This window comes from Paramormyrops kingsleyae, chromosome 17 (assembly GCF_048594095.1).
Source record: "Paramormyrops kingsleyae isolate MSU_618 chromosome 17, PKINGS_0.4, whole genome shotgun sequence".
Lineage (NCBI taxonomy): Eukaryota > Metazoa > Chordata > Actinopteri > Osteoglossiformes > Mormyridae > Paramormyrops > Paramormyrops kingsleyae.
The window spans coordinates 14475420-14499263 of record NC_132813.1 but is presented as its reverse complement, the minus strand read 5'-3'; the positions used below and the strand labels follow the sequence as shown (position 1 = coordinate 14499263).

The window sequence follows — 23844 nt, the reverse complement described above, 5'->3', positions numbered from 1 at the left end:
CTTTACGAGAATATTTTGCGGCAAAAGTCGAGAACTACCTGTGCAAAAAAATAATGTATCCCTGAGTATACATTAAGAAAAAATCTGGGATGGATCAGTGGTAGTGCTACACTGGGATCCATAGTCCGTTTTATCTGTTAGTGATTAATCCTCTTTACGTAAGACTGTCCCGCATAGTGAATCCGTTACTCAATACTGTATGTTAATCCTGTGAATACATACTCTCAGAGGAGTCCTATTTCAAAGCTCAACAAACAGAACAAAATGAAATGAAGGCATGACCAGCTGGAACGCCGCTTACCCTCCCTAATAAGGACAGGAAAAAACATCTGAATTTATCTGTCCCCCAGCCCTCCACATAAAATATGACACTGTTATGTTGTTAGCAAAGCTGGAGCATTTTATTAAAACATTGCATATACATAAAATTTTATTTTATATAAAAGATAGTTTCCCCCTGGCCTGGATGTGTTATCCAAAGCAAGTGAGTGAAAAATCAGCTGGAGACCTGGGATGGCAGACAAAGGAAATGGAAAATGACCAAGCCCTGAAATGAACACGTCCACCCAAATCCCCCCCCAGTTCCTCTGGGCAGGAACCCATCCCAGGCAGCACAGGGCATGGGGCCAGGGGACACCCTGGACGGGATGTCACTCCGTCACAGCGCACTGCTGTGTACCTTTTGCATTTTATGTTGTACAGCATGTCGCATAATCGCTGTGTAAATGTAGCATCTGAAGTATATATAGTAAGTCTAGTCACTGTGTAAGTTTTAGTATATTCAGTAATTGTGTAAATGTAGCAGCATTAGGCTCAGAGAGAGGCATACATGTGTATTGAGGGACTGGCAGTGTGCTTCAGGAGTGCAGGAGAGAACCCATGTGACGTGTGGCAGGATCCAGACCCCCAACTCCATGACAGGTGACAGTGCTACAGGTATACACACACACATAAACACTCATAGACACACACACATAAACACACATAGACACACACACATAAACACACATAGACACACACACATAAACACTCATAGACACACACACATAAACACACATAGACACACACACATAAACACTCATAGACACACACACATAAACACACATAGACACACACACATAAACACTCATAGACACACACACATAAACACTCATAGACACACACACACAAACACACATAGACACACACACATAAACACACATAGACACACACACATAAACACTCATAGACACACACACATAAAGACACATAGACACACACACATAAACACACATAGACAGACACACGTAAACACACATAGACAGACACACATAAACACACATAGACACACACACATAAACACACATAGACACACACACATAAACACTCATAGACAGACACACATAAACACACATAGACACACACACATAAACACACATAGGCACACACACATAAACACACAGACCCTCATACACACAAACCTGTTTTTTTAATCTGGTTTTAAATGCAGGTTTGTGTTTGAGGTTACTTCTCTACACTGCAGCACTTTGCTTACATTTCATCCGAGAGGCTGGACTCTAATCATCAGGGCAGCAGACACTGGATCAACATAATGACCATAGACCATCAACCCGGGCTCCATCAGAATGAGAACCTGCCCCAAGAATACAGGAGTCTACATACAGATACATTTGGGGGCCTGCCCCACCTACCATTAAATATCTGCTGACAGTCCATTTTCAAACATGGAGGAAGAATCTCCTTTGTGTTCTTTATGTTGGGAGAGGGGAGGGGAAGGTAAGGGTGGAGAGGGGAAGGGAGGGGAGGACACCACAAGCTAACTTATAGCCCCACCAGGGGCTGACACTGCTTCAGGACTCTTCACATAATACACATAAAACTTTTTTTCATTTGTGTTGCATTCAGAGGTGCATCTTGGGAAGTCAAAGGTTCTTCAAGACTCCTGGGGTTGGTATGATCACCAGTTTGACTCCACAGAAAAACAGGGCAAGGTGGTCACTTGTAATTTTCCAAATTGGCCAGCAGGCGGAGATAGCAGTCCTCTCATGACATCACTTTAGTCTCACTTCACCTCAAGATGCATTTGATTGGAAAAAAAAAGGTTCCCATAACAAATGTGAGACTGCAGGCCTCTTAAAGAGCTTCCTTTCATTTGGCTGGGGTGAGAGCACAGGTTTATTAAATGGAAGAGTCTCTGGAAGGTACAAAGCAGACGTGATATCCTGACACAGAGAGCAGCACTGGGGCAGCACAGGCCTTAATCCATTCCTGGGAAGGGAGAGGTGGAGTCAAAATTTGGGCCCTGTCCTGACTGCTTCAACAAATGATACATACTTAGAACAACACATCCCAGGGGTTCTTTATGACCAGGACCCCGCAGCTGGACTGACTGGAATCTCTGAAAGTCAGTTTTGGATTAAACCAAATTTCCTACAATGAAAACAAGGAACTTCTGTCTAACACACTCAAGGAGTAACACACACGTTTGTGAGGGGGTGGGAGGGGCACAGGGATAGAGGGGCATAGGGTTAGAGGATCACAGGGATAGAGGGGCATAGGGTTAGATGGGCACAAGATTATAGGGGCACAGGGACAGAGGGGCATAGGGATACAGGGGCACAGGGATACAGGAGCACAGGGATAGAGAGACACAAAAATATAAGGGCACAGGGATACAGGGGCACAGGGTTAGGGGGGCACAGGGATACAGGGACATAGGCTTAGAGGGGCACAGGGATAGAGGAGCACAGGGGTACAGAGTTAGAGGACTACAGAGATACAGAGGCACAGGGTTAGAGGGGCATAAGATTATTGGGGCACAGGGATAGAGGGGCATAGAGTTAGAGGGGCAGAGGGTTAAAAAGGCACAGGGTTAAAAAGGGACAGGGTTAGAGGGACACAGGGATACAGAGGCACAGGGATCGAGGGGCACAGGGTTAGAGGGCCACAGAATTTGGGATAGAGGGATACAGGAGCACAGAGTTAGAGGGGGACAGGGTAAGAGGGACACAGGGATAGAGAGGCACAAGATTATAGGGTCACAGAGTTAGAAGGGCACAGGGATACAGGGGCACAGGGATAGAGAGACAAGATTATAAGGGCACAGGGATACAGAGGCACAGAGTTAGAAGGGCACAGGGATACAGGGGCACAGAGTTAAGGGGGCACAGGGATACAGGGACATAAGTTTAGAGGGGCACAGGGTTAGTGGAGCACAGGGATAGAGGGGCACAGGGATACAGGAGCACAGAGATACAGCGGCACAGGGTTAAAAAGGGACAGGGTTAGAGGGGCAGGGGATTAGAGGCGCACAGGGTTATAAAGGCACATGGTTAGAGAGACACAGGCTGGAGTCACCCTGCTTATCCTGCTCCCCCTAGCCCTCGGCCACGCCAGCCAGCTCATAGTGCCTCTTCCTCAGCTCGCCAAGCCGCTCCCTCTCCTTCTGCAGCTGCCCCTCCAGCTCCAGGACCAGTACCTACACACACACGCACATTCATCAAAAAAAATGCACCACAACTATCCCCCGGTCCAAGTCCTGGCCATGCCCCACTCCTTTTGGGGAATGACTCTAACCTGCAGATCCATCTCCTTTCGCTTGATCTGCATGAGGGTCAAGCTGGTGAAGTCCATGGAATCTGGGTTAAAAGGACCCAGAAATGGTGAGAAACCAGAATCACACAGCCAAAGTAGTTAACAGCTCTAAGAGAAATAAGAGTCTCCGGTACATTTCTCATCGCAGCCTTACCCATCTCCTCCATGTGGGACTTCCCGGACTTGCCGGAGGCCAGGACCCTGGCGGCAGCCTGGGTGACCCTGCAGGAAGCGTTCTGCAGTCGTGCCAGGTTGGGGCTGTCCTTATCCGCCTTCACCTGTCAGGAAGGGTGACAGAATGAGCTCACCAGGGGAAGGAGTGAGACCGGGGCGACCCAGGACAGACAGAGACACCTCATAGTGAAGAGAGAACACAGATTTGCTAGCTGAGGGGACATGAAGCTCTTTTACCCAGCAGATGGCCAATGTCAACAAGAGAGTCAGAGACGAGGGTCTGAGGTACCTTGGATGCGGCCAGCAGCTGTGCAGTGCTGGCTGCGACCTTGTGCGACGACACCATTAGCTCCTCAATCTTGCTGTGGCCCTGGATCAGCTTGCCAGCGACATCCCTGTTCACATGGAAACCCTGTGACACTAACCAGATGACAAGATCAGAAAGGAAGAACCTCTCAAAGCTGGTAGGTAGAAGACAACTTACACCATCATGGCAGCATTCAGGCCCACCGCCTTGGAGGCTGAGATGAGGCCTTCAGTCCAGCGAGAGTTTCTAGCATAGAACTCCTTCACAGATACTGCCCCCTACAGGTATTTAATATACAACATTTAACGTATGCACATTACAAAAATGACATACATGGAAGGCAAGGTTGAACCTTCCAGGTTTCAGTCTGTCTAAACTTTTGCAATCTGAACATTAAACAAAAAGACTTCAATGTCTCCTTACTCACCCTGCCACTCTTCACAATGTCCTGGTGCAGATCCTTTGAAGATAGGACCAGAGCTTTGACGGCCAGCATCAGCTCAGTGCAGGACACCAAGATCCTGCAACGGGATCAGGGATGGTGAGAGAGGGCAACGTACAGCCCCAGAAAAATTACATCTGGGGGGGCTGGGAGGTCAGGTTCAAAGGACATGAAGGCGTGGCAAAGTGGTAAGACTTTACAAGGGATCTGACCTTTTGATGACTTCCATCTTTATACCTTTGCCCACAGTCTGTGTCTTGTTGAGCATTTCCTAAGTAAATATGTAGAAACAGTTGAGGATGGGAACTAATTGTCAGGGGATTATCCATCAATCACAATCACTTAATATGCCGAATGTCATAGCTCAGTGGTTTTTAAGACACATGTGCACCTCAATCCTGGTAGTCGCAATCTCCACCGTGATGGAGGTTGCTGCCATTTCCTGCTCCACCAGATTGGCCAGCTCCCTCTGGTTCAGCTCCAGTCCACGGGGGTGCGGGTTCTGTGGGGGGGGGGGGGGTGTTGAGAAGAGCAGACAATGGACCTGAGTCCAAACATATCTCTGGTGGTCCGATTGAGCAGATAACATGGCTAAGCCAGGAAAACGTACTCAGTGTGATAAATAGGTCAATTTCAGCAATGATAATGGTAGATGATTATTAATACTTTAGATTCAAGTCCTAGTGGATGTGGTCAGTCACCTTGGCCGTGATCCGGATCGTTTCCAGCGAGACCTTTAGTCCAGTGACATCTGCATTTCCCATGGTGTCACGGTCCTGGAGCTGCTTTAACACTATCAGAACCTGGGAGCCAAATATCTTCACAGCCTGAGACAGTGCTGGGAAAACACACAGGGGCAGCACTGGCACCAGCTGGCTGTGGCCCACACGCACACACACAAATCTCACGCTGAGTATTTCCTGCACGAGATGACAGTATTACTCACAGCTGCCCTGGTCCACAGGGGCACCAGCTTGCACAATCATGTCTCCAACCAGGTGACCCAGCTGCACTACGGATTGCACCATTTGCAGAACATCTACATGAAAAGATACCACAGTCAAAGCCCCATCAGTACACATGGGACCAGGACTTCAGTGGAGGTCCCCTAGACACTGACATACCTGCCTGGTGTTCTGTGTAGTGATCCTTATTGATCTGCAACCTGTCCAAACAGTCGAGAGCTGCCTGACACCTGGACAAGAGGTTGTCTGCAAGTAGAAGAGCATCAGAGCTAAAAGACACCGACACACACAGATAGAAGTTCCTGGTACTGGGCTAGGGCAACACTGCCCAGTGATACAGTCCCTTGGTGGAACAGATGAGAATATGGGAGATTAGCAGAACCCAGCCAGAAGGAGAGGGAACCCGAGAACGGGAACAAACCTGTGAAGCAGGTGCAGCTGTGGTGTGCTGGGCTCTCCAGCTGGACCAGGGAGTCCTGGATGATTATTTGGGCCTCACCCAGCACCCCCTGCAGGGCTGCTTTGCGGGCAGCTGCCAGCTGACTCTCCAGAGCTTGTCCCCTGCTCGCCTAGATTGACAGGGACACGGTTCACTGCAAATCCATCTGTACGCGCCAAGATTTAAAATCTTAAACCTGGAAATACAACATCATCTTGTTTTTAAAAAATATTGACTAGTTTCTGTCTTTGGATTTGTGGTGCATTCTTAAATTGATCATAAATCTGTCTTGTATAGACTTGTATTAGTCAGAAAATCTTAGCATTGACTAATTTACTGGTAAAACAAGCTACATTAGACAAATTGAAAAATGATACCATTCTTTTTCCCTTGAAAACTTGTTTCAAGGTTCAGTGCCAAGCTGAAGATGCTTGATTTAAGAGCGACACAAAACATATTTTAAGAAAGTATTTTTTATTCAATAAAAAATGGGGAAACATGCTTTAACTGCAAGAAAATGAACGGCCATTCTTGTCTTCTTGTCTGTTTCTGTGTCTAGCTGACTTTCTCCCTCACCCTGTCGCTAGACAGCCCTCTCACAGCATCATTCTCTTTTTCACTCTCTTGCACTCCCCCTTTATTTTGTATATAAAGTGTATGTTGAAAAAAATCCCATTGGGTGTATGAGGGTACACTGCTGACTACTCGCAGTTGTAAGTAGATGTTGGAAAAATTCAATTGCAGTCATTGTTATGATTGCAGTTCCTTGTTTTAAATTGTATCCTCCGAGATTAAGAACTACCTTTAAATTAAATATGGCTTTAAGTGTTTCAAGTAATAGCGTAATCAAGCCACACTAGTTTTAAGTGATAGCGACTTAAATTATGGATTTCTTTTGTTATTCCATGTCCTATTCTTTTTCAAGTGTTGTAAAGTTACAATTGCTTTTGTTTTGGGAGAGCAGGGTGGTGCAGTGGGGCAGCACTGTCACCCCTCACCTATGGAACCAGCCGGCGTCACCAAGTCTGCGTCACGGTTCCGTGTGTGTGGAGTCTGCATGTTCTCCCCGTGTCGTTTCCAGGTGTTTTCCCCCCAACAGTCCAGAAGCATACTGAGGCTAACTGGAGGTTCCAAGTTGTCTGTAGGTGTGTGAGCGTGCCATGGATGGATGGAGGTCTTTGCTTATTTTCATTTATTACTGTGCTGTGTCAAGCCTAATATCAAGTGATTTGATCTTAAAAGGAGCGTTTTTGTACTTAATTCAAACCTTTAAATGCTTCTCAGAGCCTGCTTTTTTCTGGACTTGAGCCAACGTATTTTAAGAATTCTTGTGAAGTAAAAATAACTTACTGCATGGGCAGATCATTTCACTAGTATTAAGTCATTTTCTCCTCGAATCCAGTGTCTATTTCTTGTATTCCAGCTAACATGTATTGCAGTGTTCTGACGGAATGAGAAAAAGGATGACCACACACACATATATGATTTTGGAAGTCTCTGGCCGCCTACCTTCTGGTTAAGCTGGTTCTGCAGGCTCTCAGCAGTCACTTTCCCAGCCTTAGTCTCTCCAGCCAGTCTACTCTGAGCCTGCTCTAGCTCTAGCTTCAGCCTGACCACCTCCTGCTCCCTGCAGCCGATCACCTGAGCCAGCTCTGCCCTCTCTGCCTCCAGGGCATTGAGGTTAGAACTTAGGGCATAATTTGGCTGGGGGACAGAGAAACCCACCCAGCACAATGAGAGAGGCGGTATGGGGAAAAAGAGAAATGGGGGTCAATTAAACTAAATAATACCCATCATCTTCATCATCATCATAATCATTTTCATCACCACCATCATCACTATTATCATCATCATCCTCATTATCTTTCATCTCATCTTCTTCGTCACCTTCATATTCATCACATCATCTTCATTGCATCATCACATCTTCATTTTCATCACCACCATCGTCACCATTATCATCATCCTCATTATCCTCCATCTCATCTTCTTCGTCATCTTCATCACCATCATCTTCATTACATCATCACCATCATCCTCGTTGGCATTATCTTCATCACATCATCTTCATCAACATCGTCATCTCCATCTCCAGCATCACATTATTATCTTTATCACCTTCATCACCATCATCTTCATCATTACCATCTTCGTCGGCATTATCTTCATAATATCATCATCTTAATCACCATCATCATCATCGTAATTGCCATCATAATGATAATCATCTTCTTCTTCTTCATCATCATTCATGACTTCGATGAATCCTCACTTTCAGTGAGTGAGTTGCCAGGTTATACTCACTCCAGCACTTCCTAGCATCTATACTCACTTTTTGTGACCTGAATCTGCTGTTGTGATAAATGAACACCCATCTACTACACACATCAAGGATTCTAAGCTGTCATTGGATTGGCTGGGGGTCTCACAAGGCCTCCTTGGAGGATCATTATTGAGCAGAACGAGGACTGTGGCCCAGGCGGCATGTCTACCTGCTCTGAGGAGGCCATGCTCTCCTTCAACGAGTCCAGCTCCTTCTTCACAGCCAGTAACTGTCTGTGCAGGACCTGCTGCTCCTCCTGCAGAGAAACCAAGAAGACATCAAGCATGGAGGTCAGGTAGCAGCGAGGGAGAAGAACAGGACAGACACACACCGGCACATGAAGAGAATAAGGGAGACATGCAGAGTACCAAGATGCAGGGAGACACACACCGATGCATGAGGGAGGTTTCTTCAGCCATGAACTCAAATGCACCGCAGAGAGTCATGAGATCAAAGCATATCAACAGAAGAGATCAAAGTTTATATGTAGAGGGTACGGTGATGCAGAGGGAGGGCATAGCATCTCACCCACTGCACAGCGTCCCCGCGAGATGCCCTGGCCGTGTCCTGCATCCCCCCCCGAAGCAGCTCTACCTCATCCCTGGCCGCCTCTGCCAGGCTCACCTGCTGAGTCACCTCAGCATGCTGGGAAAAAGAAACAGTCAAATTCCATCTCTCCCTCATGCCAGAGATGGAAGGATCTGGTCCAGAAAGTACAACTCCAGACCAAGATTTTGTTTCAAGCAACAAGCCCTCATGCCCAATAGGTGGTGATACAGTGAGTAAGGAACCAAAGCATTGCAGGGTCAGAGGAAGGAGACCCCCTTGCTGCAAAAACCAGCTTGATTACCTTAAGCTCGTTAAGCTGTCTGACCAGTTTATGATAGTTGATCAGCTTAAGGTACGTTTTTGTATGACGGTTTGATGATTTAGTTGGCCATACTAGCATGACCAGCTTGATAGGCTGGTCACTCCAGCATAACCAAGTGGTGAACCACCCAGTTAAACCATCAAAGAGCATCAAGAGCTCAGACAAGACCATCTTAGACCATCCTAGACTGTCTTAGACCATCTTAGACCGTCTCAGACCATCCTAGACCATCTTAGACCATCCTAGACCATCTTAGACCGTCTCAGACCATCCTAGACCATCTCAGACCATCCTAGACCATCTCAGACCATCCTAGACCAGCTATCAGCATTAGCTGCTTTTTAGTTGCTTTTTTTCAGCAGGGCATATTTGAGCCAATGGGTCCACATGTCCATGTAGCACATCGCTGGGGTTGGCCCCTGCTTACCTTCCTCAGCAGGTCTGCGTGGCTCTGCATCACTTCAGAGTACTTCTCCCTCAGCTTGCTGTAGCGCTGCTCATTGACCTGCGCCTTTCCTGCGACAGATGCACAGCAGATGTGCATCGGTACCTTGGGGGAGGTTTCCAAGGGCACTCCAGATACATTTACACATCACAAACCATTATGAGGTGTCACACAGCGTGAAGCATGACGTGAACAATCGATTGGGCTGTCAGCTTTAAGAAGGAGTCAGCAAAGCAGGAGAGGGAAGACTCAGAGAATGAGAAAAGAGGGTTCGGAGGGACCTAGGAGACTCCATAGGAAAAATGCTTGTTTACGCTGTGACTGATGGCTAAATACCACCCTCTTCCCCAATCCCAACCAAAGGAGGACCCTAAGGCTCACTCTCGATCTCAGTGAGGCTCCGCTGCTCCTTTTGTGTGACATTCCGCAGTCGCCGCAGGTCCTCCAGCTGGACCCTCAGAAACTCCTCCTCTCCCAGTGCCTGCTGCCTCAGGTATCGCTGCTCCTCCAGCTCCACCTCCAACTCCCTGACGCGGCCTTGCAGGTCCTGACACAGGCAGGAGCTCTGTGAGGGGAAGGCAGTCCACACACATGGTTAGCAGAAGCACAAAAGGACCTTAAGGGCCCTTCTGCAGAGGGCCAAGCCCATGTAACTTGGCAGGAAATCAGCAGGCAAGCGATAAACATACAGAGGATCTGGACCAAGTATGACCCCAAACAGCACAGACGAGAGAACAGGCAGCAGTTAAGAGAAACAAGCTTGGATGCATTTATGTTTGATCTCTTTTTTTGATTAAGAACTGGGTGTCTGGAGTCTGTGCTCCACAACCATGCTCACCTCCATCCGGAAGGACGTCAGATTCTCCTTTTGAGTCTGCAGGTCCCTCATGAGCTGCCTGATCTGGAGGTCCCTATGAGGAAGTGAAAAGTATATAAGATGTCAGTAGCAGAGGGCTCACCCAACCAGGTCTGGCCACTGAGAAGATCAGGACTCCTGGACAAAAAGAATCCAATCCCCAGGGTTTCCTGTTCTGGGAGCTCACTTATCCTCCTTCTGTGTTCCATCCTGCCAGGCCTTGGGCTCCATGGTGGCAGAGGCACCCATGACGTCATCATATTTTCTTTCCCCGATGCTCTGAGGAGGAAGGAGGGACAGTAAGGCAAAGACAGCCCCCTCAGGGACAAAGGAGCCCCCGGGGTCCCTCTCACTGCAGCAGTACCAGCGTGACAGGGCCCTCTGTGTCCACCAGGTGCTCATTCCCCGGAGACTGGGGCTCAATGGGAATCAGCACGACAGGGCTGATGTGGTCCGAGAGGGCTGAAGACCGCAGGAAGTTCGGCAGTTTCTAGGAAGGAGGGAAGAACAAGGAACAAACATGAAATATTTGCCACCCTCCAGCTCTCCCAACATCGCAGGTAATAAGGGCAACCAAGAGACTACTAAGCAAAAATGAACGGAACAGCAACAACAGACCAACGTTCTGCAGCCGTTCTGGGCCTGACAGGCTCACCTCAGGCAGCTGGGGGATCTGGATCAGCCGTTTGAAGTACTGCAGGTTGCTTGAGCGATAGAAGAAACCCTTCAACCTGGACCGGAGAGGAGAAGACACCAACACATGGGCATGACCACAACTAATTAAGATCGGCTCATCACGGCTGACGGACACTATCTGGAAGGACATCAGTGGAGAAAACTGCATTATTAATACAAAGCATACGACAAGTGTTCAATTTCTGTTGTGATTTTAATGCAATTTGTAACATCCAACCAGTATTGATGATTCATAAAAGCAAGGAGAATCAGGGGCCTGGAGGAAGGCCTCACTGTGATTAAGCAACAGCCCAGGGCACTGCCCCCTCAACCCAGGATCCCGTGTGAACGCACTTGATGAACTGTTCCTGGAAGCGATCCCTGTGACCCTGGAGGGTGTCAGCAGGCAAGCCTGTGGGCGAGCGAGAGATGGGGACAGAGAGAGATAGGGTCACCATGATGAGATGAGCTGAGGGACTGTGTGGGTGGAACAGGAAATGACATCATCTGGAATTCTGGGTTAATCGGTGCGTGGGAAAAGGAATACTTACATTCAAGTGCCCAATATTGGTCTACAGAGGTACAATTTCAGTGACCTCAAAACAGAGCAGAGATAAGCCCCACCCCCAGAGGCATAATGACAGACATATGTAATTAGGGGAAGTGAGTGCAGGGAGTGGCCAGGGCGCCAAGCGGAGGCGGGACCTACAGCAGTGCAGCTTGAAGAGCAGCTTGACAATGTAGTCGTACAAGTAGCTGGAGTCCAGGATGACCTGGATGAGTGGAGCCAAGCGGCATTGGCCAGCCGCCGTCTCCGACACGGAGCGGGACATGTCCAGGGAGCTGAATACTGGGGGGGGGGGGGGGGGGCTTATCAGTACAGCCACCTCATCCTTCAAAGCGCCGCCCTCCATCATGGACCTCGACCCGCCATCTGATGGCGTCTTACCTCCCAGGAAGAGGTTCAGCTCACACTCCAGGTAATCAAACATCTCGACTGTGATCTGGAAGCTTCACTCAAGCAGGTGGGGGGTCAGATAATGGAGCAAAAATGAGACAACGTGAAACCAAACAGTTCGTCATGTAGAGACCGCAAGCACAACAGTGCACAGATTTTCTGCTCGGCCTCAGAACGGATGTCTAACGCCAAACGCTCTGCCTTCTCAACATTTCCAGGAAGCCCCAGAGAACTAACAAGCAGCTAACGAGGCTAATTATCTTCACATGTGGGCTTGTGCCGTAACGTTAACGGTATAATAAGCCTGATTATTGTCTGTTATTGCTCCATTGTAGCGTGTTCTCTGGTTCTCCAAGCAGAACATTGCTTACAGGTTGTTGACGTCATTCTCTCCCACATAATCCAGCTGCCTGTCACTCATCTGCAGATTCCCTGGGAAGTGTGGATTCTGAGATACAGACACAAGTTATGTTACTATAGTATTTTACGGTTTATTTTTGAAGAGTGTCTGGAGTACATACACAGCTAATCCACAAAATGACTAATCAAAATGCTTTCCACATAATATTACTCTTCTATAAACGTTACATGGAAAAATGTTGCTTAGTATGCTTTGGAGTTGGTCTTAAAGAGGGACACTCACTTTGATGTGGAACTCCAATTTGGTGACGAGTAATTTGAGGTAGACGCTACACAGCTTTCCATATCGCTCCGCCAGGTGACCCTGCAGGTGACACAGCAGAGGAGCAGATGGCAAAAGCCACCGGATTCCAGGTGCACCCCAGTGGCAGAAAGAAATCGCAGCAGAGAGTGCAGAGGAGCTGAGCCGAGGTCAGAGGACGTAAGATCAGAGACACAGCACTGCATGACACAATGGCCCAGGTGACTCATAGTGAAACTGATTAGAGGAACTGAAAGTAAAAGGGTCCAGTAGGGAACCAGTGCTTCGGACTGGCACACTTCCTCTTGCAGTGAGCAAAAGCGGCGGCATCGGGGGACATTCTCAAATCACTGACTGCAAAATCAGCCATTACTAAAAACAGCACCGTAGGAGAGATGTGACATTTAAAGAAGCAGCATTGGCATCCAAAGAAACTGTGCTTCCGTTCTCTATCCAACAGAACTGCATCAAAAATGAAAAAAAAAAACAAAAAAAAACAAAAAAAGATCTGGCTCTCCTTCGTCCCTGAGGTTTTCTCATCTCTCAAGCTGGGAAAGCAGTGCGCCGGGCTCACTAGGACCGAGAATGACACCCCGGCCTGGATTTAGACCCCATTCAGACCTGCTCTGCGACTATTGTGACTATTTCTACACTCCACTGAGCTTGTGGCAGCCCCCTTACAATGTAGCACAGATCCGAGACGTCCACTCTGCACCACAAGAGCTTTAAAACAATACAAGGTGACATTTAAGATACTAAGAGAAAATTTTAACTCATAAGATCTTGAGACTTTTTTAGAATCATTGATAAATCTTGGTGCATTATGGGTATTTTATCCTTGGGATGGAGGTTCTTACCCATATCTTGCTCATGTCACAGAGGTTTGCTTTGCTCCGCATTGAGTCCTTTATAACCTGGACACAGATAGCAGCACATGTCAGGCAGAGCCCCGGTAAACAAACCCCCAAGGGTGACCTGACTGGGTAACGTGCATAACTGAATGATATATGCATCCATGAACAGATTCAGTGCTCCCACACTGGCATCTCTGCATGTCCACATCCCGAGTGGCTGCATGGATGTGCTGCACACGGTGCCAGGGGACTCACGTTGGGGTGCCCGTCCCTGAGCAGCTTATGGAAGACGTGGCAGAACTTCCAGCAGAGCACGGCGTTGCTGGAGAGGGGCAGGCGATTCACCACCATCCAGAACGTGCGGGCGCCCTTCTCGTGGTGTGTTCCCAGAATGCACGGTGCATGCACGTCAAGGAATGTCAAACAAGATGTAAAAACTCCTGTTCCAGTCTAAGCAACTCGCCAATTCACTTGTTTGCCAAGCAATCAGATTTATTTCAATACACACACATCAGAGACTTCCACAAAAACAGCAATGCATTGTTCCCCCAGACCAGCAGGGGGCATAACAGAAAAGATATTCCTGGCGTGCTTCTCTTTGACGGCTAACTCCTGTGCGTTGATAGCCTTGTTGATGCTCACGGTCTACGTGACAGGGGAAAACAGAGTCAAGGCAAGGCAAAGGTACGTCACCCAAACAGAACTTTCCAGATGCCATTTCTGCTTGACTGGGATCAGGAGAAACAGATGCTCACATCTGCTCTTCCTGGCTGACATTCACCAAGGGGGGTTAGATGATTATTCACCCAAAAACAATGTTTCAGTTTATACAACTTTTACATCTATGGTGGAAATTACAGTACACTGACCTAAAACAGGGGGCGTTTCTCAGTACCAAGAACGCAAAGATTATACTTGTGGTCTTAGCAAGACTGGTCTTCCAAGAACAAACTTGAGGCGCAATGAATCATGGAATTGGTCTATTTTGGCAAGGATGTGACCAATGCATTTATATAATGCTGATATTTGGGCCAGGGCAAGGACAACATCCTGGGATTTTCACCATCCTTTGTACTTCGGTTCTTGTGTATTGGCAATGGAAGATGGCGGAAAAACGGGTATGCGAGAACACAAGTATGGTCAAGTGTAAATATTGAGAAGCACCCAGACATCCTTGATTGAGGAGAAATGTAATGTACTAAATAAATTCAAAGCTGGTGGCCTGTGGTAGCCCCAGAGCCATTGCTTCGGGTGGCTGGGGGCGGGGCAGCTTTATAATTTTGGGCCCCCCTCCATCCCACCCCAGGTGGGTGGCAGTGAAACACAAATGCACACAAAACCAATTCACCCAGTCATGTCACATCAAGCACTGCTGATGCAAAAAATGTAAACATAAAACTACTCAGACACATTGTATCAAAAGAATTGAATTATCTTTTCAATTACAATATTGTCATAATACACTGTAATCTTAATTGGAAATACCAGACAAACACAAATAGATTCAAATGCATAGTTTTTAACTGAGGAGTGACAGTGGAACAAAAACTATCCAAAAACAGTGATCCATGTCGTAACAACCCATATACAGAAGCATCCTGATAGTCAATAAACAATCAGGCATTGCCAAAAATGCAGGCTACCATCAACTATAGCACTCTGGTACAGCAGACCATTGGATTATGTTAAATAAATCAGGAAATGCTTTTCATCACCATCTTTAGGCAGATTATTTTTACGGTTTCTGGGAAAATGGGTCCACTTGCTATGGTACGAACATACTGACCCTCTCTCAATCGGATAGATTTCTGATCACAACCCTGCATCATCATAATGCTGTTCTGATTCAACCTGCTGCTGTCTCATCTTCCTCAGTCTGACACTGATGCTCTGCCTTCTCCTTCATCTACTGTCCCCATAGATATCTGCCTCCCACGCTTCTCTCCTCCATCTCCCTCTCTTCCTGAGTCACTTGTTGCACCTGCATAGGAACACCATTGTTTACAAAAATAACCAACTACCAGTTTGTACATGGCTATAACGCTAACTGATTTTAAATGTATTTAACTTTAAACAAGAGAAACTGTAACTTACATAATAATAATAATAATAACACAGCTAACATTCTCCTCTCAGTCTCTCCGTTCGTTACACACTGAAACTACCTTTTTTCATGATGCTGAAGCAATTTTGCACTTTAGGGAAATTGCATGAAATACAGAGAAAAGATCAACTTGAAAAAACTTGATTTGTCTTGGTACAAATTCTTGCAGTCCATCAAGAGAGAATGACAGAGAGACAGAGAGAGAGAGAGAGAGAGAGAGAGGAAAACTGCAAAGAAACATTACATTGCTTTAATGTAAATATGTAAATCACCCTCACCTTGCTCTTGACACTGCAGTGTGGACTTCCTGACTGTTTTAAGGTATGATCTCATTCAGTTTCATGATCTTTCATTTTCTTTATCAGGCTCTCAGTATAGAAAGCAACTTTCTGTAACTTTTTTTTTGACTAAATCATTTCTTTCTAGAATGATTTGTGTTACCTGTAGGCCAATTACAAAACTATATCTCTCTATATTTTCTTGTACCCCCCCCCCCCCCACTGGGTCCAAGAACAGGAAAAGATACCCATTGTCCCCCCCCCCCCATGACGGGTCTGGGTAGCCCTTGTGTGCCGGTTTAGGTAAAGAATGATTGGTCAGCAGAAAGTTTAGTGAAAACCCTCCCAGCTCTGATGGTAACCATGTACACGACTACACCCCCCCTTCAAGAAAACTAGCAAGCTTAGAGGAACAAAAAAAGAATCGTGCACTCTCCTGCTTGCTGTGGATTCATCTGCCCACAGTGTGAACTCGCATAGAGAGAAACCACACACAGCAGGGTCGCTAACAGAAATAGATGCAGGCTGGTGTGTGCTTCCTTCTGCTCTGATAGCAAAAGTGGCTATAAAACTAGGCAAAATCCTATCAGAACCTTCCATCAGAGCAAAATCGGAGGTCGGAAGGTTGTGGCAGAGTGACCTCGAGTGACCCCAGGCAGGTTGTGACATGGCTCTGTGAACGACAACGGACAACTCTGCAGTCCTACTTTTGTTTTCCGTCTACTCAGACCTTCTCATGACATTTTTTAAATTGCTGACACGCACCGCCCTGTCGGACTCCCTGCGTTAAACGTTAATGAGGGGTGGGTATCAATGAGACGGCAACAGCGCAGAGGCTGCAGGGAGCCCGGAACGAGCAGACCAGCTTCATGCTGTGCTGCGTGCTGTTTAAAGCTCCACAGATGTCGAGGTATCAGCTCTCACCGTAGTGCAGCGAACTCGATTCTAGGGCTCACCACAATGCCGACTGTCACTCCGTCACTAGTGTACTGTGTTTTTCCTCAATAACACTGTGTGGCATGTCAGCTCCGGCAGTGCCATCGGAAAGCGTTTCACATTGGGGGGCGGTACGATGTATATCGGGACATGCCAATGGGCACATAGTGAAGAGACTGCGAAATTGAGAAGGATTTTTAAATTTTAAAGATTTCATAATTTAAAATAAAACTAACACTGTTTAGTGTTCAGAGTTTTATCCTTGCCCTCTGCATGCACGGCAAGTTAGCCTGAGTAGTGTGCGGATTCAAAATTAAAGAACACGGTATTATTTATTTATTGGGGGACGGGTCCTTCCTGCCCTCCCTATTTCCGACGCCCTAAGCTACACTCCATATAGCCTACGGCTCCAGCCTCATCGATTTTAAAGATTTTTTATTAACAATCCAGAACCAATTATAATTTTTTAAATCCACGATGGAAAATCACACGCGCACTGGCCATCAAGCGACACAGGATAAAAACAGAACAAAAATACATCCCCTGCAAGGCCGGACAACTCAGTCACAGGGAAATATACAGCATCTTTAAAATTTCACAGAAAGTTAATGACGACTGACAAGAACATTTGAAAATATCCCACCGAAATGACATCTGAAACCTTAGGCCACTATTTCCCCGTTCCTTGGGGACAATTAAGTTAAGCTAAAATCAGCAGGATTACAAAAGTATGTGTGAAGGCTGAGATATTAAGAGAAACCTAGCCCCTATAGCGCATAGCTGTCAAGTCAAGTTTTGGCCGTATTTTACCCCTCTTTCCCGCCGTCCTCCCGTATTAGTATTTTCCCGTAAATCTCCCGTATTATAATATCATTTAAAACTGAATTGTCAGTAGCCTCGCGAGAACTGCCACCTGCAGTAGTCTGCAGGTCATTTACAACATTAACCAGGTCATAAATGCGGAGGTTAAAATGGTAATGCTGTGTGCCAAAAACAACGTTACTTTCACCTTCTGTGACGACTTAAACAAGGATACAAAGTCTGCAACTAATCTGTATAAGTCATTAGTGAATACCAGAGAGCCACATAAATGAACATGAGGAATTAAAGGAAAATGTGTAATGAAAATAAAATGTAAATGGCAAGTGGTTATTTTAGATTTCTTGTACACCTGTCTTAAAATGTAAGGGATACTGGAGCTTGGTTGGGGTGGTGGGATGGCTCGCGGTGGGTGCCGGAAAATTTCCCTTATTTTCCAAATCCAAAACTTGACAGGTATGCTATAGCGTTAGATAAAATACTACCCAAACGACACAATGTTCCGTGACAACTGAAACTGCCAGACTCCCTTGTTGTGTCACAACTCAGGGAACATCATTATCAAAACAGAAGTCGGACTGAACCGTATGACTGATTTCTGTATAGAGGGGATAATGAACCGATCCCTTGATCTATACCGGAGTCAAGTTTATTCAAACATCAATGTGTAAAGAAACAATTTTAAGCGACAACTGTTGAACTCTGCAATGGAGCATCTGTGCTGGTATTAACGTATATAAACGACACTGACTGTAAAGACATGAAGCATCTGTGATCTGTGCAACTAAATCGCATTTTTTTTTTAGAATGGCCACGTAAGTGAAGGAACTCGGTGACTAAATTTATTAATATGTGCTTACTTAGGAAATAACTTTAAAAATGATATGACTACGCTTCCACCCTCTGTTTGACGAGCTTTATTCGATCAACCCAAATGCCTTAAAATATAGCAGTCTAAATTAAAACTTGAAACAGCAGTAACATCCTCCAGGTTACAGACAAGATGTGGGATTGTCGTCATATTCAAAAGGCACGCAATCACTTTCTTGGACAGTCTCGTTTATATATAAATAGTGAACAAAACCAAAAATGACGATTTTTACGGTTGATCAAACGCCAGCTAAGTGACAGAAAAATACAACAAAAATGTCCAGACAACGAAAACCCCCTCTATTACACGGACCTACGCCCATTTGGGTGAAACTCCGCTGTGATCCTTACCATTTTAGTTAGGTCCATCGTTTCAAAAATAAAACGCTGCTGAAGAAGACGGAAAAATCAGAAGCCAAAAAATGTTGGGCAGTTTACTGCCAACAAGTGGGAAAAATGACGGTTCGCTTAGAGCGGGGAGAGCGCTGAGGTCCTATAGCTCAATCAACATGTGTCACGAATTAAAGTCTATTCATCTTTAACTCCTTCTGTCCCCCTTGTAACAAGCAGGGCTGGAGGCGCTCAAAGGGCTCGCATTACTGGGAGATGCAGAGCGATGCCACCTCCACTGACTGTCATTCTTCCGTGGGCTCCTACTCTTTCCGCTAGAAGCTTTCTAGTCCGTCTCATCTACTTTCTTCTCTGAGGCTTTGCTAGCTTCAGACTGCGGAAGCCGCAGCGAAAGAGGTGAATTTGAGCATAGTGTGAAATAATGAAAGCTCTATCTTTTTTTCAGAAAGGAACTGAAAGTTGAAGGATGGGGACCCAAGCGTCATCTTCGCCCTGGTGCGCCCATTCCCTACCCCACGGGGAGGGCGTGGTGGCTGTGGGAATTCCGGCACGTCACTGATTTCTAGGATGCACGCTTTTTCGTAGAGATGCTCTCACGTTGTCCTCAAATGCTTAGAGAACTGAGAAGCTTTTGGGAATGGGAGTAACGTTACATAACAGCATGCAGATCTTCATTTGTCCGGCTGTGATATCCGCTACACCGTTAGTAGGCTACTTCACCACGTCGCACACAATAAATCTAACTGTGCCTGAAAGATCGACGGTCATTTTTAACGTCTCATTTTTCCTGATAAGTGCGAAAGAATAAAGACATTTGGAGTAATATTCATATATGTTTTCTCCATATAGTGCACTGCAACATTACTTGCAATATTATAATTCGGCCTACATTAATTTCTTCACTTTGGCCTATGCTATAAAATGTTAGATACATTTCTAGATTTAACAGTAGTTAAACCTACTCTGGCTAAACACAAGTCACTGAGCGTGTCTTTATTGCAAACATAAAGGCAATGACGCCCCCTTCCGCCAGATTTGTGATAATGCCGCTGAAATGAGCAGAGATTGAAGAATTCAGTAAATAAATAAATAAAAATGTAAACCTGTAAAGTGGAGTTTGTAAAACTCACACAAAAACATTTTTTTCCCAAACTTTTACAGCTACTGTAGCCTTTTTAAAAAAGTACACTCTCAGGATTTTATCAAAAACTTTTATTCAGCTATGGCACTGATTGTTGTACTGACAAAGTGAGCCAGATTATTATGGCAAATACATTCAACAGCAAAAAATTCCGTTACCTTGCCAGATTAACGCATGCAAAACTGCTATAAGCCTAGGTGGGATTGGCAATTCCTGAAACATGGGCCAGAAGTCTGTCCCTAACCCTGCCTGTGGGGCAGGCCAAGTGTCTGACTTCTGTGTGGTAAACATTTTTTGCTGGACTGGGATAAAAATGAACGACTGAACAGATTTGAGCTGCGGGAGGGCGTTGTGTTCTTCTGTTCCAGCTGACATAATGGAAATGACTTTGAATGAAGACATACTGACAGATTCTCGGTCACCCCCCCGTTATGGGTCAGCCCACTCTAAAGGCAGTTCGCTGACGCACGTACGGTATCCGACATGTGCCTGAAGCCCCGCCTCCATCCGCCATTCAGCACTGGCTCTTTGTATTGCCCTTCCTCTTCTTCTTCTTCTTTTTGCCCTTATTGCCCTCAGCGGCATCCTGATCCAGTGACACCGTTCCTGCCTCCCAGTTCTCGTTGCTGACCGAAATCTCTGGTGATGACGCAGTGGTGGAGAGTCTGGGGGGGGGGGGTTGGGGGGTGCGGAGAGAGCCAGCTGAGGTAAACACGACTCCCAAGTGACTTGAGTGTCAATCTCTAGTGCATCAGAACAATAAAATCAGCTGTCAGACTGTATGCGGACCCCCCAGCACTCACTGCATCGGTGCGGCGTCCTCACTGCTGGGGGGTCGTCGCTCCAGTAAGGCCACGAAAAAACCGTGGGTGAGGGTGTGGGTGGTGCTGGCGCGCAGACACTGGGTCAGGGGCTCCAGGCCTCGTTCAGGCCAGCTGGGTAGAACCGGGATCAGCCTATGGAAACAGCACAGAACAGGAAAGTGACAGGAGAAGCAGCAGGGACTGTGTGACCTTTCCTCAGCGTTTACATTTCAGCGTCAGCAGAGTGACTAAGAAATTGGGCCCGAAGGGCTGCTGCCCCTAGTGGTACCTGTAACCCTCGTTCTGCTGCAGGCCAGCCGATACCACCTCCTCATTTTCCTGTTTGTGGACTGAGCAGGTGGAGTAGACCAGGCGCTGCAGTCGAGGGAAGCGCAGGGCGTGGTTAAGGCAGCGCAGCTGGAATGCAGCCAGAGCCTGCAGACGCGCCTCCTCCTCCTGTGGGGGCGCCGGAGAGCTGTCCCGCAGACAGACCATCCCTGTAACGCGTCAGGACTCAGCATCACTGCCATCATCTCTGACATGTGGGACCCTAAAACCAGAGAAGTCCTCACCTGATCCACTGCAGGAGGGGTCCAGCAATATGTACTCCACTCCGCGGTACTCGGGGCTCTCGGGGTCGACTTTCAGGAAATCCTGATTGGCCAGCTGCTGACATGTGACACCGGCCCGGAGCAACAGCGTGCTCATGGTGGACAGTCGCTTTGCGTCGAGGTCAAACGCGACCAGCTTGCTAAAAGAACCATGGAGGGATAAGCTGTACTCAATCACAGAGAGAGGAGTCTAGTACAGAATGGGGGAGGGAGGTTGGAGGGAATTACAACCTCTTACTCACCCCTTATTGCCCATGATGGCAGCAAGCTGGCTTGTTTTATTCCCAGGAGCAGCACAGGCATCAAGCACATGAGCCCCAGGAGGGGGGTTCAGGAGGTACGCAGGTAAACAGCTGGCCTGCAATGCCACAGGGAATGAGCAGGGGGGTTCAGGAGGTACGCAGGTAAATAGCTGGCCTGCAATGTCACAGGGAATGAGCAGGGTTCAGGCAGTTATGCGGGAGCCTTATAGTACCACCAGGGGAAACGTGCTGCACCTTCATCTGCCCAGCTGACATATGGCTATTCATCGCTGTAACTGCAATGCTGCCACTTTACCATAATAATGAAATAATGTGTTTAAAAAAAAAAAACACAACACAATGTGTGACTAAGAGGGCCCCACCTTATCCTGCAGAACGATGTGTCCAGCTTGGTACAGAAAGTGCGCATGAAAGTCCATTTTTGGAGGGAAGACGAGCAGTTCTGGGAGGTGCTGGTCGCAGAGGAATGTTTTCCCTGACAGACTGCGCAGATCATCCAACCTGTAAAGGTGCCGAGAACAGTTCACCGGGTCCAAGTTTCAGAATTCCAGATGAAAAAATAAAAACGTGTCTGGTTTTCCTATCTGAAGCTCTGTTGCAGCCACACAATCCCAGAACGTACCTAGCAGCTTGGCCTTGGTAAGAGAAACCCTCCCTTTTAAAGTAATCGATGACGTCTTCCATGGTGGTCTTCAACGTATTCACACGCACATAGCGTGGAAGTTGATCTTCTGTGGACATTTACATTTTACATATTTAGCGGATGCTTTTGTCCAAAGCGACATAGAAGCGAGGCAGATACAACAATGTGAATATTCATGCTGTCAACGGGTCAAATAGGCATAAATGCAGCTAGAACCAGGAAGTGCAACATAAGAGCATTCAGAGAACATAAAGAGGTATCAGGTTAGTAGAACAGATGCAGAGTCATGACATGTCCACCTGTGATTTATGTTGACCGGTGCCTTAGTTCAACCTAAGGTTTATTTAAATTAACCTGCATAAACAATGTGTGTCAATTTCTGTTGCTTAAATAACTGTATAAGTTCCACCTAGAATAGGAAGCAGTGACCCAACTAAGAATAAGAACAGGAATGACCTAAGCACAAGCAATTTGTTTGTCCCTGACGCACGTACACACCGGATGCCTTGCGGATGCCTGGGGGAAGCAGGTCCTGGTTGCGGCTGACTTTCTTCTTGACCTTCATGCGGGCGAGTGCCGCCTGCAGCCGGGAGCGGTGCTTCATCATCACAGCCTTCCAACTGCCACCACACTTCAGCCCCTGGCCAATCAGAAAGTCGTACAGGAGAACCTGGAAAACATGAGACCAGAGAACATCTGGTCTGTTGGTATAAGCTGTATTGTCAGTGCAGACATTTCATGGGGTGAGATAAGACAGAACCAGTAATTACCTTGGCCAAATTCATTTTGAGCTTCGTCTCCTTAAGCAGCTTGGTAGAGATTATGATATCTTGAAGTACGGAGGAATACTTCTGAGTCTCACATACCAGGGCATAAAGCTGCTTGATATTCTGATACAAAAATAAGTTTCGCATGAGAACTGCCGCATCTCGGGCTTTGTTATACTTTTGATTTCGCATTCATGTAACGATAGTTCATATTTAGATGCTGTTCTTTTACAAAAGTCCATCTCTTCTTTTAAAAGGCATTTAGACAAACGGTATCGATGCATTGTGATTAAAATAACTCGCCAATTTTAACCACACAAATAATGAGTTTGTAAAACTAACAATTTTCTTTTTCTATCCAATGAGATCGTTATCATTAAGTTGTTGGAAAACGGCAGACATTATTTAATATGAAGTACCTACCTGAAATTTACTTTCATACACCAAAGTCTTGACCGCTCCTTCTTTACGCTCTACTTTCTCAAGAATCTCAGCGGCTTTCGTGTACAGGGCCATTACTAAAAATATATAAATATCGCAACTTCTTAAACTCAACCAACCAAAACAACTAACCCACGTTACTTATGTTGGTTACCCGTTTTCCGGCAAAAATAATCTGCTTTACGGCTTGCTGAAAAAATCCAACCCGGCATAATTACGACAGGCCAATTTACGTTAGACCTGCATTGCTGCA

The 23844-nt window shown here is 46.5% G+C and overlaps 2 protein-coding genes across 2 annotated transcripts; both read right to left on the bottom strand.

Moving 5' to 3' along the window:
• Positions 1–374: 374 nt before the first annotated feature.
• LOC111841511 (huntingtin-interacting protein 1-like) lies at positions 375–19513 on the bottom strand. Its single transcript, XM_023807306.2, has 31 exons — positions 18923–19513; positions 14146–14209; positions 13820–13962; positions 13568–13624; positions 12693–12773; positions 12421–12497; positions 12041–12102; positions 11801–11941; positions 11446–11503; positions 11072–11147; positions 10781–10906; positions 10604–10695; positions 10399–10471; positions 9942–10125; positions 9543–9631; positions 8773–8889; positions 8414–8500; positions 7431–7625; positions 5904–6051; positions 5642–5728; positions 5464–5556; positions 5219–5355; positions 4909–5019; positions 4730–4788; positions 4503–4596; positions 4253–4353; positions 4058–4163; positions 3749–3872; positions 3577–3638; positions 3358–3478; positions 375–2268 (listed from the first exon to the last, which is right to left on the bottom strand). The coding sequence occupies exons 1-30, from the start codon at positions 18938–18940 to the stop codon at positions 3377–3379; spliced, it is 2964 nt and encodes a 987-aa protein (XP_023663074.2). The 5' UTR covers positions 18941–19513; the 3' UTR covers positions 375–2268; positions 3358–3376.
• A 606-nt stretch (positions 19514–20119) lies between these two features.
• On the bottom strand, positions 20120–23834 carry nsun5 (NOP2/Sun RNA methyltransferase 5). Its single transcript, XM_023807105.2, has 10 exons — positions 23574–23834; positions 23154–23273; positions 22882–23053; positions 22363–22471; positions 22103–22241; positions 21720–21835; positions 21439–21617; positions 21156–21363; positions 20867–21019; positions 20120–20728 (listed from the first exon to the last, which is right to left on the bottom strand). Exons 1-10 carry the CDS (start codon positions 23664–23666, stop codon positions 20578–20580), a joined length of 1440 nt encoding a protein of 479 aa, XP_023662873.1. The 5' UTR covers positions 23667–23834; the 3' UTR covers positions 20120–20577.
• Positions 23835–23844: the final 10 nt, after the last annotated feature.

Excerpts from the sequence above, each read along its gene's own strand:
- LOC111841511 (XM_023807306.2), bottom strand. Across the intron at positions 13,625-13,819 it reads TCAGGGACGGGCACCCCAAC|GTTATAAAGGACTCAATGCG; the intron begins GTGAGTCCCCTG and ends ATCTGTGTCCAG. Across the intron at positions 5,557-5,641 it reads CTACACAGAACACCAGGCAG|ATGTTCTGCAAATGGTGCAA; the intron begins GTATGTCAGTGT and ends CTTTTCATGTAG.
- nsun5 (XM_023807105.2), bottom strand. The coding sequence starts at position 23,666 with ATGGCCCTGTACACGAAAGCCGCTGAGATTCTTGAGAAAGTAGAGCGT. Across the intron at positions 21,618-21,719 it reads GCCATCATGGGCAATAAGGG|CAAGCTGGTCGCGTTTGACC; the intron begins GTGAGTAAGAGG and ends TGGTTCTTTTAG. Across the intron at positions 21,364-21,438 it reads CCCCTCCTGCAGTGGATCAG|GGATGGTCTGTCTGCGGGAC; the intron begins GTGAGGACTTCT and ends GACGCGTTACAG.